General features: G+C 44.5%; 1 protein-coding gene across 1 annotated transcript in view; it reads right to left on the bottom strand.

Moving 5' to 3' along the window:
* Positions 1–13,115, bottom strand: part of LOC122544283 (uncharacterized) — a 37,521-nt gene continuing 24,406 nt past the window's right edge. Inside the window, exons 8-10 of the mRNA XM_043683360.2 lie at positions 11,359–11,442; positions 7,136–7,186; positions 1–2,560 (exon numbers count right to left, since the gene is read on the bottom strand). Of these exons, the coding sequence (XP_043539295.2) occupies positions 2,450–2,560; positions 7,136–7,186; positions 11,359–11,442 (246 nt within the window). The 3' untranslated portion in view covers positions 1–2,449. The remainder of the gene's footprint in view (positions 2,561–7,135; positions 7,187–11,358; positions 11,443–13,115) is intronic.

Here is a 13,115-nt window from a genome sequence, read left to right as displayed (position 1 = left end):
CCCCCACAATGTCAACACTAGTGTTTACTCCCAGAATATAAAACCTTAACTCCAAGAAAATTCCTGCTCCCTTAACAAAACATATGAAAGACCAGACTAAAAGTTTGCAACCATCCAACTGTTGCTTTCTTCTACTCAGCTACAAGATTGCCACATTTACATCTGAACTATGTTCCATGTCGTTGGAGGAGTTCAGGAAATACTTGTGTTATGAAGATTCAGGTCACAGAATGATTGAGTTTCAAAATGCAGGAGGCGTATCTCCCAAAGTCCCTAAAATTAGGCAATAGAATCTGACTAATATCTCTAATCAAAAACTGAGCTTATTAATAAATAGTCACTGGAAGAGTACACGGGGTGTAAAATCAGTATCAGTTTTGGCACAGAATTAGCCCAAAATAAAATCTTAGGCCTTTGAATTATCTCACTGAGCCTTCATCTTTCCATCTCTAGATATAATAGGGTTTCAAGATTAACTCCGTGCCTTTTAAAACCCCTCATTCCCTTCATGAAGCAGCCAGATTGAACAGCAAATGCACAAAACACCACAGCATGTTAAATACACGTACTGAACACTTTCCAAGAATAGCTGACACTGCCTTTCTACCAGTTTAAATTTCAATGATTGAGCTTTCCAGTACTGAGAGATGGAATACTTTCCCACTGGCAGCTATTATCAAGAACTCACAAGTTAGATACAGCATGGACTTATACCAAACAAAGCTCCCTCAACCCTGTCCCAAGAGAAGTCCCTTCAATTTTATCATGGTACAGCAATCCCTACTGACATTTCCATTTCTGGATTGAGTGAGGTTGTTCATTCAAAAGTAAGCACCCATGCTCACGTCTCTCTGCTTTGCTTTACAGAAGTGCTATGCAGGCAGCAGACAGAAGAATCCTTCATTTTCTTGGTCTGTGTGTTTGAACTTGAACCCGGGGGATGAAAAGGTAAAGTGAGCAGTGTTGCTCTGTACCTCTGCCTTTGGGGGTGACAATAGGAGGTGCTAGCAATGCCCAAACTGTTCAAGGAACTGGCGTTCAGATTGGCAAAGAAGACACCACAAAACATATTTCATTAATTAAATCTGGGATGGAGCTATCGGTCAGACATTACCATAGACTGCAAACATGGACAAGTGCAATCACAGCCAAAATGCTACCATCATTTTGAATTCACACCAGGAACTTTAAATAAAAGATGAAAAGCTATCCAATATTTTATTTTTTAAACCCATACTAAGTAGCGTGAGATGGGGAACAGGCAAAAGGTAATCATTTAATGCTTATCATGCTGAATTCATTTGATAACGAAGATTTCAAGTAAAACTGATATTCCATCAACTCCCTAACCCCAACACAACTAAACACCCTATATTCTTCATACAGAAACACAATACTAACATGTTAAAACTGAACTGTATGGACACTTAGAAGGATGCTTGGCGAGAGTTATGATGTAACCAATCAGATTTTTATTATGGGTGTTGGGGCATCACACTGTTGCACATTGCTACCACACGCAGTTAGTGAGGTACATGAGGTTTATCGTGTCAGGCTACTGCATTTTCCTTCTTCATTCAAAAGCAAACCCAAAAGCCTTACAAATCCACATTTTGGTCACAATATTAAGTCCCAGCTTTTTTTTAAAACATACAAACTGAAAAAAGACACCAAACAGAACAAAACACCAAACAACGTCTTTAAGAGGATTTGGTGGATTTGGACAGTGACTAACCATCACTTTCAAGTTAATTTGACTGAATTTCAATAGATGCAACCTTTTGTTTTACTCAAAAGCTTCACAGGTATCGAAGACGGCTTACTCCCCTCCTAACCCTACCCCACAGCAGTAGGCCACAACCTCTCCATGACTATGTGGGGGCAATAATGTCAGTGTAGCCATAGAAAACAGACAGCACCATGCTCGGTCTCCTAACAATCCCAAAAATGGGAGACATCTCTGCACCAAGCCACTTTGTGTAAGCTGCTGACTGAGAGCTCATAGAAAATAATCCCAAGTGACAAGCCTTGGAACTAAAACCTGACAGTCCACATGGAGAGTCACCGATCCTGCATAATCACTTCCTCCCCTAGTTCACAGGCCAGCTAATAGACTGCTTTAAAGATGCTAAATACCCAAATGCCTTCACATAAATCCATTGCAGCCGTTTAGTGCTGTGATCCTGGTTTAATAATACAACATAGGTAACCAGAATTTCAAATTTGAACAACACTTAAATAATTGAAAAAATATGGCATAGAAAAAAAAAGTTTGCTTGTTTAAAAAAGGGGAAAAAAAATTTCATGTTTCAACACATTTGAAGACCAGAATTGTTGAATCAAGCCTTCTTAACTTGTGCCGTCTTCGTATTGTTCACAAAAGGGTGCGTTTGTCTGGTCAGTCACCCAATGTTAGGCTTGTGTCGACCAACTTCTGGGAGCAAGCTCTTCACACAATCAGCTTGCAGTTGCAAAGTTCCTTATAGATCTGGCGCCGGAGCTTGGGCATGTCCTGCTGGGTGAAGCTGAACGGTTGTCCCAGAGCCAGACACTTACAGAACTGAAACAACACATACATAACTTTAGCAAAGCTGCACATTTAGGTTTTTAAATACTTTGATTATGTTCTCTTTGGCACCAACTAGTCCCAACCTCATTGAAAGCTCCTCCCATTTACCCTCATTTAAATTGACCATTGTAATCCTTTGTTCCCTTCTATTCACCTCAACCAGTTCCAATAGTAATGAGGTGACTACCTTAGTGACAACCTATAGTGAATGCTCTTCCACATAAGAATAAGCATTCTGCTCATTTCCGCTCCAAAAAAACCTTGGCTCTCCTGATGGTCTGAGTTTAACATCAGTTCATTGTATAAAGAGTTTCATGAGCTAGCCTGGTGGATCCAGCCTCAAACCAAAATGGAATGAAAGAGGCAAGAAATGAACTTAGTCAGTTTTCTACATGGCCAATGTAGAAAACTGACTAAGTTCACTTCTTGCTTCTTTCATTTGCCAGCACTTGCCCCATATCCCTCTAAACTCTTCCTATTCATGTACCTATCCATATGCCTTTTAAATGCTGTAACTGTGCTGAAAATGTGTTGCTGGAAAAGCGCAGCAGGTCAGGCAGCATCCAAGGAGCAGGAGAATCGACGTTTCGGGCATAAGCCCTTCTTCAGGAATGAGGAAAGTGTGTCCAGCAGGCTAAGATAAAAGTTAGGGAGGAGGGACTTGGGGGAGGGGCGTTGGAAATGCGATAGGTGGAAGAAGATCAAGGTGAGGGTGATAGGCCGGAGTGGGGGTGGGGGCGGAGAGGTCAGGAAGAAGATTGCAGGTTAGGAATGCGGTGCTGAGTTCGAGGGATTTGACTGAGACAAGATGGGGGGAGGGGAAATGAGGAAACTGGATAAATCTGAGTTCATCCCTTGTGGTTGGAGGGTTCCTAGGCCGAAGAGGAGGCGCTCTTCCTCCAACCGTCATATTGCTATGTCCTTGGTGGAGTGGGAGGGGGAGTTGAAGTGTTGAGCCACAGGGTGGTTGGGTTGGTTGGTCCGGGTGTCCCAGAGGTGTTCTCTGAAACGTTCTGCAAGTAGGCAGCCTGTCTCCCCAATATAGAGGAGGCCACATCGGGTGCAGCGGATGCAGTAAATGATATGTGTGGAGGTGCAGGTGAATTTGTGGCGGATATGGAAGGATCCCTTGGGGCCTTGGAGGGAAATAAGGGGGGAGGTGTGGGCGCAAGTTTTGAACTTCCTGTGGTTGCAGGGGAAGGTGCCGGGAGTGGAGGTTGGGTTGGTGGGGGGTATGGACCTGACGAGGGAGTCACTGAGGGAATGGTCTTTTCGGGGAGGGGAGGGGAGGGAAATATATCCGTGGTGGTGGAGTCCGTTTGGAGGTGGCGGAAATGACGGCAGATGATACGCTGTATATGGAGGTTGGTGGGGTGGTAGGTGAGGACTAGTGGGGTTCTGTCCTGGTGGCGGTTGGAGGGGCAGGGCTCAAGGGCGGAGGAGCGGGAAGTGGAGGAGATGCGGTGGAGGGCATCGTTGACCACGTCGGGGGGGAAATTGTGGTCTTTGAAGAAGGAGGCCATCTGGGTTGTACGGTATTGGAACTGGTCTTCCTGGGAGCAGATGCGGCGGAGACAAAGGAATTGGGAATATGGGATGGCGCTTTTATAGGGGGCAGGGTGGGAGAAGGTGTAGTCTAGGTAACTGTGGGAGTCGGTCGGTTTATAGTAAAAGTCCGTGTTGATTCGGTTGCCTGAGATAGAAATGGAAAGGTCTAGGAAAGGGAGGGAGGAGTCTGAGACAGTCCAGGTAAATTTGAGGTCGGGGTGGAAGGTGTTGGTAAAGTGGATGAACTGTTCAACCTCCTCGTGGGAGCACGAGGCAGCGCCGATACAGTCATCGATGCAGCGGAGGAAAAGGTGGGGGGTGGTGCCAGTGTAGCTGCGGAAGATGGACTGTTTCACATATCCTACGAAGAGGCAGGCATAGCTGGGGCCCATGCGGGTGCCCATGGCTACTCCTTTGGTTTGGAGGAAGTGAGACGATTGGAAAGAGAAGTTGTTCAGGGTGAGGACCAGTTCAGTCAGTCGAAGGAGGGTGTCAGTGGAAGGGTATTGGTTGGTACGGCAGGAAAGGAAGAAGCAGAGGGCTTTGAGTCCTTCGTGATGGGGTATGGAGGTGTACAGGGACTGGATGCTGTAACTGTACCAGCCTCCACCCCTTCCTCTAGCACACACCACCCTTTGTGTGAAAACGTTGCTCCTTAGGTCCCTTTTAAATCTTCCCCTCTCACCTTAAACCTATGCTCTCTAGTTCTAGACTCCCCAAACCCAGGGAAAAGACCTTTATCTATTTACCCTATTCTTGCCCCTCATGATTTTAAAAACCGCTATAAGGTCACTTCTCAGCCTCCAACACTCCAGGGAAAACAGCCCCAGCCTATTCAGCCTCGCCCAAAAGGTCAAACCCTCCAACCAGGCAACATCTTTGTAAATCTTTACTGAACCCTTTCAAGTTTAATAGCATCCTTCCTATAGCAGAGAGACCAGAATTGCACAAAATATTTCAAAAGTGGCCCAACCAATGTCCTGGATAGGTGCAACATGACCTCCCAACTCCTGTACTCAATGTTCTCACCAATAAAGGAAAGCATACCAAACGCCTTCTTCACTAACCTATCTACCTGCCACTCCACTTTCAAGGAGCTATGAACCTGCACTCCAAGGTCTCTTTGTTCAGCAACACTCCCCAGGACCTTACCATTAAGTCCTGCCCTGATTTCCCTTTCCAAAATCTAGCACCTCACATTTATCTAAATTAAACTCCTCAGCCAATTGGCCCATCTGATCAAGATCCCATTGTACTCTCAGGTAACCTTCTTTGCTGTCCACTACACCTCCAATTTTGGTGTCATCTGCAAACTTACCAAATATGCCTCCTCTGTTCACATCCAATCACTTATATAAATGACGAGATGCAGTGGACCCAGCACCAATCCTTGTGGCACTCCACTGGTCACAGGCCTCCAGTTTGAAAAGCAACCCTCCACCACCACCCTCTGTCTTCTACCTTTGATCCAGTTCTGTATCCTAATGGCTAGTTCTCCCTGTATTCCATGTGATCTAACCTTGCTAATCAGTCTACCATGAGAAACCTTGTCAAATGCCTTCCTGAAGATCACGTCCACCGCTCTGTTCTCATCAGTCCTCTTCATTACTTTTTCAAAAAACTCAATCAAGTTAGTGAGGCATAATTTCCCATGCACAAAGCCATGTTGATTATCCCAAATCAGTCCTTGCCTATCCAAATACATATAAATCTTTCCCTCCAACAACTTGCCCACCATATGCTCTGAACATTTTGCATCAGGCATCTTCTACTTACAGTGAAAGACTATTAACTAGTTGGATGCTGCAGTCATTTGTCCAAGAGGTTCCTTGCCCATCTTTATAATGGCACACATGACCATTTCTATAAGCCAGGCTCATAACTGCCCAGGCCCAAATGGGAAACAGAGCTGTTGTATGTGGAGTTTGCTTTTGTGAAAAGAATAGTGACGAGTCAGTCAATAAAGGTAGCTATCGTTTACAACAGTGACCATAATATTAGAATGAACTTGGATTAGACAAAGACATGAGGAGAACTTGTGGGGTATTTGGAATTTACTGCCCAGTTTGGTGGTGAAGGCCTAAACCCTCAGCTTGTTTAAAGGGTACCTGGATTGGCATCTGAAGGACTGTTATGGTACAATAGGCGGAGAGGCCATTTTTCTGCCCCAAACCATTTCAATGGTTCTTTGTTTGAAAGCAGGGTGCCAAAAATGTTGTGCTACCATATTTTAATATGACGTGTAAATTTGCAAAAAACTGTAGATTACTTGAAGATTGGTGTGGTTGTCCTCCAAGGCAGGGCTAATACATTAATGAAAAGTGGATTGACCTCAAAATACCAATATGCAAAAAGAAGCTAAGCATGCCCTTTGAGTAAAATCAATATATGGTCAAACCTAACCAACTCACTGCTCAGACAACAAATCATACTTAAATAAAAGCATTTTTATTGGCTTAGAGCAAGCTGCCCTGAAAAGAATGAGGGCTAGATATCAATGGCTTTGGAGATAAAGCTTCTACTGGAGCAGCTAAAGGGAGATTGAGAAGAACAGCAATTAGGCAATCTGATAACAAAGTCATTTTCAACCAGTCCTAGCAAAACTGATGGGCTGCTGCCCCTGACAGATTTCACCTAGGACATTGACAACCCATGTTTTAATGCATTTGAACAGCATTATTGTAGCGGATTAACAAGGGACCTGTGTGACACCTTTATTACTAAAAGCAGTCAGGCCAGACAACAGCAACAGAAGACAAGATCTATGGACCAATGAGTCTTTTCTTAAGTGTTATTATATTGTATTACAAGGACAGGTTACATACACTAGACATGTATTCCCTTGAAAATTGAAAGCTCGGGATGAATTAATTGAAGCATTTAAAGTTTTGTTGTATGGGCGTGTAGAACCAAGATAGCCAGATGGAGTCAAAATATAGAAAAGCCAGTATCTAACGTTGTGGCCAAACAGATTTGAAGGGATTTGTTTTTTAATCAACAAACTGTTGTTTCACACACCTGAAGTACAAAAGCTCCACAATCACTGTCATTGTTTTGCCTTGCGACATTCTGAAAAGGAAAGTGAAGCAAATTACTTTATAGCTGCAATCCCAAAGTCAAAAGTAACTTTATAACACATGCAGAGAACATTACTCGTGAGTGCACATCACAAATATTAAAATCCCTCCTAATGATAAATAGGTTCCTGATTAGTAAGGGAATCAAAGGTTAGAGCGAAAAGGCAAGTGTTGAGAAACATATAGCCATGATTGAATGGCAGAGCAGACTCAGTGTGTAGAAACAGGAAGCTAATGGATCAATTAATAACAGACCAACAACAGAATTGTTACTTTTAAAAATAACTTGGATTAAATGAACATAGATGGTACAACACTGGATTTCACAATGGGCCTAACCTCATCCTGATAAAGCACTCTCATTAATGCTCCATTGTGTTTGAGGATTTAAGTCTGATGCTGCAGCCATATAGTCACCTCCAGATTTCACTGTCACCATGTGCAGATACCCAAATGGAACTTGCCACAAGATGAGATATATAGTACACATTCATTTCCCACAATTGCTGAATTACCCTGCTAACCACTCCCTTCCCTTTACAAAAGAAAACAAAATCCACAAGAGACAGCAGGAATAGCTGGAGCTACAAATGTACCACAAACCCCAGAATGGGAAGGTTGGATGTACGCTCATTAAATATGGAAGTGGATGGTGGAACAAACTGGCATGGGAAGCCCCAGATGCATTTGAGTAATCACTGATTAGGGATATCATCTGAACGGAATACTTGAATGTAGCTTATAAGATACTGAATGTCATCATCTTGGCAACCAAATCAAAATCTCAGTATCCCGGACATCAGAATCTTCTGTTAAAGGCTGACCACTTGTGACAATGACTCTTTATGTTTGAGAGGATGTGGAGGAAGGGAATGAAGGGAGCAGTCACTGTTCTTTCAGTAGCAGTCGTTACAATATATTGTAAAGGACGGAGTAAGTAAAACCCGATTTGAAAAGGCAATCATTATTGGGTGGTTAGAGTTCCAGCCAAGTAATAAACAGTGCCCGACCAACCATCCACACCAAAGTGGAAGAAATTATTTGCTTTAAGAAGTTGATATTTTCATTTTGGGCAAAGAACGTTTCATGCAAATTTCTTTTTGTAATCCTTGCCCACATCATTGTGCAGCAGTGTTTTATTAATGATCATACAGCACATCGTGTCGGTGCTGATTCTGTGAAAGAACTATTTAATTTATCCCATTCCCCATTGCCCTGTCAATTCTCTCCCTTCAATTATTTATCCAATGTCCGTTTGAAAATTACAACTGCTTCCACTGCCTTCTCAGGAGTGCATTCCAGATCACAACAAATTTGTCGTTTGAGAAAGTGTTTCTTTATAACTGTCTCTAGTTCTTTTGCCAATCATCTTAAATCATTATTTTTTAAAATCGGATAGAGTGCAACATTAATGAAACTTCCCGATTTTTTACAGCCTGGATTCAACAATGTTAAAGATGGTTGGAAATATATCACCTGTTTCTTCCAAGTCACTGGCTGAAAACGCTGCAACTCTTTATACAAGGGCAAGGCAGCTGTACCAACACCACAGAGGTTTAAGAACATCACTCACCACTTCATCCTCAAGGTCAATTACACACGGACAATACATGCTGGCCTTCTCGTTGACAAGTCACATCTCACAAATAATTAATAATCCACAAAACTGATGTTTTATCTACAATTCAAAAGCTGAATAATTTTTTTGAAGTCTTTAATGTTTGAAATGTAATTATACCCTCTCAGTCACACAGACCGAAAGCAGATCACCTTGCTACAGCACTCAGTCAAAAAGTACCTAAGGACAAGACATCTGATAAATACCAGTCGGTCTCGTGAGCAACTCCTCAGAGAATTGGTGCGTGTGGGTGTGGATGTGGGGGGGTCGCCTCTTTCAGCACTGGATCAGCTTTTAATTTGACACAAACTGGGCTTATCCAATACCCCATCTCCAAGCCCAGAGACATGAATGATACAAATGTCCTTGTCCTGCTGAGTTTTACAGTATCTGCAGAATGGTCAGTTAAAGGAACAAACAAAGATGCAGGGAAAAGACAGAAAAGATTTGGAGAGGTAATGGCGGGATATTTGAGGGAGCCCTTACAGCATTCAGGTTCCTGTGTCTTCACCTGGGTTTCTCAGGTTAAAAGCTAAGACTCTATTCTATATTGAACACTGCTGTAATCATCCTGGAAGTGTGCTGTCCCTGTCCTGGGAGGGTTTGATAAGTACAGTGTAGAAATAGCTTTACTCTGTATCTAACCCCGTGCTGCCCCTGTCCCTGGGAGTGTTTGATGGAGGACAGTGTAAAGGGAGCTTTACTCTATATCTAACCCTGTCCTGTCCCTGTACTGGGAGTGTTTGATGAGGTGACAGTGTAGAGGGAGCTTTACTCTGTAACTAACCCCATGCTGTCCCTATCCTGGGAGGGTTTGATGGAGGGGGGGAACATGTAGAAATGATTTTACTCTGTATCTGACCCTGTGCTGATCCTGTCCCCGGAGTCATAAAGATGCTAGATATGAGTTTGTTTGCTGAGCTGGAAGGTTTGGTTTCAGACGTTTCGTCAACATACTAGGTAGCATCATCAGTGAAGAGTATGTGGTGCTGGAAAAGCACAGCAGTCAGGCAGCATCCAAGAAGCAGGAGAATCAATACTTTGGGCAAAAGCCCTTCGTAAGGAATGAGGTGCGTCTTTCCTGATGAAGGGCTTTTGCCAGAAGTGTTGATTCTCCTGCTCCTCGCATGTTGCCTGACCTGCTGTACTTTTCCAGCACCACACACTCGACTCTGATCTCCAGCACCTGCAGTCCTCACTTTCTCCTAATGTCATCAGTGTGCGCTGACCAAGATCCCACAGAGATGTACGGCATGGAACCAGACTAAATTACTCTAGTCCCATTTGCCTACACTTTGCCCATATCCCTCTAAACCCTTCCTGTTCATATACCCATCCAGATGCCTTTTAAATGGTGTAATTGTACCAGCCTCCACCACTTCCTCTGGCAGCTCATTCCATCCATGCACCATCCTGTATGCCTCTTAGGTTCCGTTTTCATCTTTTACTTCTCACCCTAAACCTATGCCCTCTAGTTCTGGACTCCCCAACCCCAGGGAAAAAACCTTGTCTGTTTATCCTATCCATGCCCCTCATGATTTTATAAACCTCTATAAGGTCACCCCTCAGCCTCCGACGCTCCAGGGAAAACAGCCCCAGCCTGTTCAGCCTTTCCCAATAGCTCAAATCCTCAAACCCAGCCACATCTTTGTAAATTTTTTCTGAACCCTGTCAATAGGAAGGAGATCAGAATGGCAATGGTAATATTCCAAAAGTGGCCTAACGAATGACCTCCCAACTCTCATACTCAATGCTCTAACCAAGAAATGAAAGCATACTAAACACCTTCTGCACTATCCTATCTATCTCCAACTCTACTTTCAAGGAACTGTGAACCTGCACTCCAAGGTCTCCTTGTTCAGCAACACTCCCCAGGACCTTACCATTAAATGTCTAAGTCCTGTCCTGATTTGCCTTTCCAAAATACAGCACCTTGCATTTATCTAAATTAAACTCCATTTGCTAATCCTCAGCCTATTGGCCCATCTGAACAAGATTCTGTTGTATTCTGAGATAACCTTCTTCTCCGTCCACTACACCTCCAATTTTGGTGCCATCTGCAAACTAACTAACTATATCTTTTAAGTTCACATCCAAATCATTTATATCAATGCTGAAAAGTAGTGGACCCAGCACCGATCCTTGCGACACCTCACTGGTCACAGGCCTCCAGTCTGAAAAGCAACCTTCCTTTTGATGAGGACAGTGTGGAGAGACCTTTACTCTAACTAACCCCATTGCTGTCCCTGTCCTGGGAGTGTTTGATTGGGGACAGTGTAGATGAATCTTTACCATGTATGCAACCCCGTGCTGTCCATCTCCTGGGAGTTTTTGCACTGGACAGTATAGAGTGAGCTTTACTGTGTAGCTAACCCAATACTTGTTTTTGAAATGAAAAATATCAGCATGTCTCATCTCTTGACTTTTTTTGTAAGTTCCTTGTTCTTTCTCCTGGGCACTCCACAAACAGTCTTTCATGACTCTTCCCTCACATATCATGAAGGTTAACTACTCAATTCCCGAAACGGAATTTGCAGGCGACCCACCATTTTGAAATATCCTTTCCAGTCATCATAGAAGTCCTGGCGGTTCTTTTTGATGGCCTCTGCCTGGAGGTACTTCCCAATATGCTAAAAGGGAAACGGAAATTCAGATTGCTTTAAAACATCAACCTCAGATCTTCCATTGTAAACCTCAACCAGTTCACATCACTACTTATCCCACATATAGTTAGACTATGCTTGCTAAAAACTGGGTAGCACTCCCAGTTTATCACCAGAGTACTCGTGGGGACAGGTGTGTTGCTGTACAATGCTGGGGTACAATACTAGTGGGGACTGGTCTGTCAATGTATAACACTGGGGTACAGTTCTGGTGGGGACAGGTCTGTCAATGTATAACCCTGGGATACGGTACTGGTGGGGACAGGTCTGTCACTGTATAACCCTGGGATACGGTACTGGTGGGGACAGGTCTGTCACTGTATAACACTGGGATACGGTACTGGTGGGGACAGGTCTGTCACTGTATAACACTGGGGGACAGTACTGGTGGGGACAGGTCTGTCAATGTATAACCCTGGGATACGGTACTGGTGGGGACAGGTCTGTCACTGTATAACCCTGGGATACGGTACTGGTGGGGACAGGTCTGTCACTGTATAACACTGGGATACGGTACTGGTGGGGACAGGTCTGTCACTGTATAACACTGGGGGACAGTACTGGTGGGGACAGGTCTGTCACGGTATAACACTGGGGTACAGTTCTGGTGGGGACAGGTCTGTCACAGTATAACACTGGGGTACAGTTCTGGTGGGGACAGGTCTGTCACTGTATAACACTGGGGTACAGTTCTGGTGGGGACAGGTCTGTCACTGTATAACACTGGGGTACAGTACCGGTGGGGACAGGTCTGTCACTGTATAACACTGGGGTACAGTACTGGTGGGGACAGGTCTGTCAATGTATAACACTGGGGTACAGTACTGGTGGGGACAGGTCTGTCACTGTATAACACTGGGGTACAGTTCTGGTGGGGACAGGTCTGTCACTGTATAACACTGGGGTACAGTTCTGGTGGGGACAGGTCTGTCACTGTATAACACTGGGGTACAATACTAGTGGGGACTGGTCTGTCAATGTATAACACTGGGGTACAGTTCTGGTGGGGACAGGTCTGTCACTGGATAACACTGGGGTACAGTACTGGTGGGGACAGGTCTGTCACCGTATAACACTGGGGTACAGTTCTGGTGGGGACAGGTCTGTCACTGTATAACCCTGGGGGACAGTACTGGTGGGGACAGGTCTGTCACTGTATAACACTGGGGGACAGTACTGGTGGGGACAGGTCTGTCACGGTATAACCCTGGGATACGGTACTGGTGGGGACAGGTCTGTCACTGTATAACACTGGGATACGGTACTGGTGGGGACAGGTCTGTCACTGTATAACACTGGGGGACAGTACTGGTGGGGACAGGTCTGTCACGGTATAACACTGGGGTACAGTTCTGGTGGGGACAGGTCTGTCACTGTATAACCCTGGGATACGGTACTGGTGGGGACAGGTCTGTCACTGTATAACTCTGGGGTACAGTACTGGTGGGGACAGGTCTGTCACTGTATAACACTGGGGGACAGTACTGGTGGGGACAGGTCTGTCACGGTATAACACTGGGGTACAGTTCTGGTGGGGACAGGTCTGTCACTGTATAACCCTGGGATACGGTACTGGTGGGGACAGGTCTGTCACTGTATAACACTGGGGGACAGTACTGGTGGGGACAGGTCTGTCACTG

This window comes from Chiloscyllium plagiosum, unplaced genomic scaffold, assembly GCF_037043375.1.
Source record: "Chiloscyllium plagiosum isolate Xiang-an unplaced genomic scaffold, Cpla_swu_hap1 HiC_scaffold_44, whole genome shotgun sequence".
Taxonomy (NCBI): Eukaryota; Metazoa; Chordata; class Chondrichthyes; order Orectolobiformes; family Hemiscylliidae; genus Chiloscyllium; species Chiloscyllium plagiosum.
The sequence above is the reverse complement of the archived record's forward strand: the minus strand, read 5'-3'. Positions and strand labels throughout refer to the sequence as shown.